Genomic DNA, 2,479 nt, shown 5'->3' on the forward strand with positions numbered 1-2,479 from the left:
TCCGCCAGCTCGCTGACGCACTACCCGCTACCGAAGGGCAGCGGGCAGAAGGCGGACAAGACCCTGAAGAGACCCTCCATGTTCATCCCGGCGTTGACCTGGAAGAGGCTGGTGGCCTCCACCAAGAAGCGGGGTTCCCGGGCCAAAGGCGGGGCCCTCCCCGGCAAGAACTTCCCGGCGGGCAAGGAGGTGGCCCACCTCAACCACGAGAACATCCAGAAGTCGCTCTCCTGTGCCAATCTAGCCGGCTACGAGGAGGGCGGGCAGCCGTTGGCGCCGCTGAGTAGCAAGGGCCTCGCCGGCGTCGCCACCAGAGGCCCGGCCGGCTCCTTGCTGAAGCCCGGCGGGCTGGTGGGCAGCTCCTCGTCCCCCCGTCGCGTGATCGTCCAGGCGTCCACCAGCGAGCTGCTGAAATGCTTGGGCGAGTTCCTGTGCCGGCGGTGTTACCGTCTAAAGCACCTCTCGCCCACGGAGCCGATCCTGTGGCTTCGTAGCGTGGACCGCTCCCTGCTGCTGCAAGGCTGGCAGGACCAGGCCTTCGTCACGCCGGCTAACGTGGTTTTCGTCTACCTGCTGTGCCGGGAGATGATCGACGGGGACCTGGTGGGCAACGAGCACGACCTCCAGGCCTCCCTACTCACCTGTCTCTACCTGTCCTACTCCTACATGGGCAACGAGATCTCCTACCCCCTGAAGCCCTTCCTGGTGGAGACCACCAAGGACGTGTTCTGGAACCGTTGCCTGCACATCATCCACGCCATGAGCGCCAAAATGCTGCGGATCAACGCTGACCCGCACTACTTCACGCAGGTGTTCGCCGACCTCAAAAACGAAGGCAACGCTGTGGCCCCCGAGGACTTTGCCCGGGTTTTGGACCGGTGACTGACGCCTCTCCCCATCTTCAGATTTTTTTGGGAGGGGGGGACGGGGTGCTCCCGGGAAATCGGTTTGGAATGAAGAATCCGGCTACTCCTGCACACCGAGAGTCTGTGCAGGGCGACGAGAGTCTATAAGTCGCTCCGATTTCGGGGAGAGAACGGACGTTGTAGGGATACCGCTGCGCGATGAATGTCATGTTCCCACCCCCTTTAGCTAAAGGGGAGGGGACGAGGACCCTGAACGGGTGTGTTTGTATATGTCTGTGTGTGTGTGTTGTCTTCTGAACAGCCCTTAATACAGGTACTCCTCGATGTACGACGTACAACGTACAACATACGACGTACGATGTAGAACATACGACGTACGAGACATTTCTTAAGCGAATTTGACCCTGTTTTCTGCCCTTCTCGCGGCCGTTCAGCCGATCGCCGCAGCTGTTCGGTTAGGAAAATGGTCGTTAAGCGAATCAGGCTTCCCCGCTGACTTTGCTCGCCAGGAAGTTGCCCCAAAAAAGGGGACCGGGTCACACACACACACACACCCCCCGGGACGTTGCCGCCGTCATCAAGACGAACCCGGTTGCCAAGGGTCTGCGACTCTGGGGATGCTGCAGCGGTCGTCGGTGTGAAAAACGGTCGTAAGGGCGGTTGTAAGTTTGGAACGGTCACTAAACGAACCGTCGTAAGTTGAGGACCATGTGCTTTTTTTAAATAGTGGGGGTTTTTCCCCCCCTCGTTTGTTCTGGCAACGCAAGCAAGCAAACAAACAAACCGAGGAGGAATCTTTGGCAGGTGAAAATATTCACCTAGCGCCTGAATCTGGCGCCGAGGCCATAAAGTTCCCGGATCCTTTGATTTCTCTTTCAAAATGGAGCTTTTTAAAAATGCGAATCGGAACAGAGCTGGAAGGGACCTTGGAGGTCTTCTAGTCTAGTCCAGCCTCTGCTCAAGCTGGAGATTCTTCTCCTCCTCTTTCTCCTCCTCCTCCTCCTCCTCCTCCTCCTCCTCCTCCTCCTCCTCCTCCCCATCTTCCTTCCTTCCTTCCTCCTCCTCCTCCGAATAACAGAGTTGGGAGGGACCTTGCAGGTCATCTAGTCCTACCCCCAGCTCCAGCAGGAGACCCTTACAAAATCAGAGAAGGACAGTTTCCATCTGTTGCTTCTTTTCCTGCCTTCAGGGGCTTTGGATAATAGGTTTTCTTCCTTCCTTCCTTCCTTCCTTCCTTCCTTCCTTCCTTCCTTCCTTCCTTCCTTCCTTCCTCCCCCTTCTATGTCCACTGTCTCCTTTCCTGCCTCCCTCCTTCATTCTTTCATGCCTTACCTCTCCTCCCTCCCTCCCTTCTTCCTTCCTTCCTTCCTAGCTTCCTTATCTTTCTTCCTCCCTGCCTCCTTCATCCTTCCTTCCTTCCATCCCCATTTTTCTTCCTTCCTTCCTTCCTTCCTTCCTTCCTTCCTTCCTTCCTTCCTTCCTATCTTCCTTCTTCCCTGCATCCCTCTTCCTTCCTTCCTTCCTTCCATCCCCATTTTTTCCATCCTTCTTTCCTACCTTCCTTCCTATCTTCCTTCCTCCCTACATCCCCCTTCCTTCCTTCCTTCCTTCCT

The 2,479-nt window shown here is 56.5% G+C and overlaps 1 protein-coding gene across 1 annotated transcript; it reads left to right on the plus strand.

Moving 5' to 3' along the window:
- Positions 1 to 8: 8 nt before the first annotated feature.
- On the plus strand, positions 9 to 882 carry LOC107298376 (cyclin-dependent kinase 5 activator 1-like; the record flags this gene model as incomplete). The annotated part of the gene is made up of 1 exon (XM_015827750.1): positions 9 to 882. A coding segment is annotated over one exon (874 nt), but the record flags the coding sequence as incomplete, so codon positions are not given.
- Between the last annotated feature and the right edge of the window lie 1,597 nt (positions 883 to 2,479).

The sequence above is a fragment of the Protobothrops mucrosquamatus genome, unplaced genomic scaffold (assembly GCF_001527695.2).
Source record: "Protobothrops mucrosquamatus isolate PMUCROS unplaced genomic scaffold, P.Mucros_1.0 scaffold3929, whole genome shotgun sequence".
Lineage (NCBI taxonomy): Eukaryota > Metazoa > Chordata > Lepidosauria > Squamata > Viperidae > Protobothrops > Protobothrops mucrosquamatus.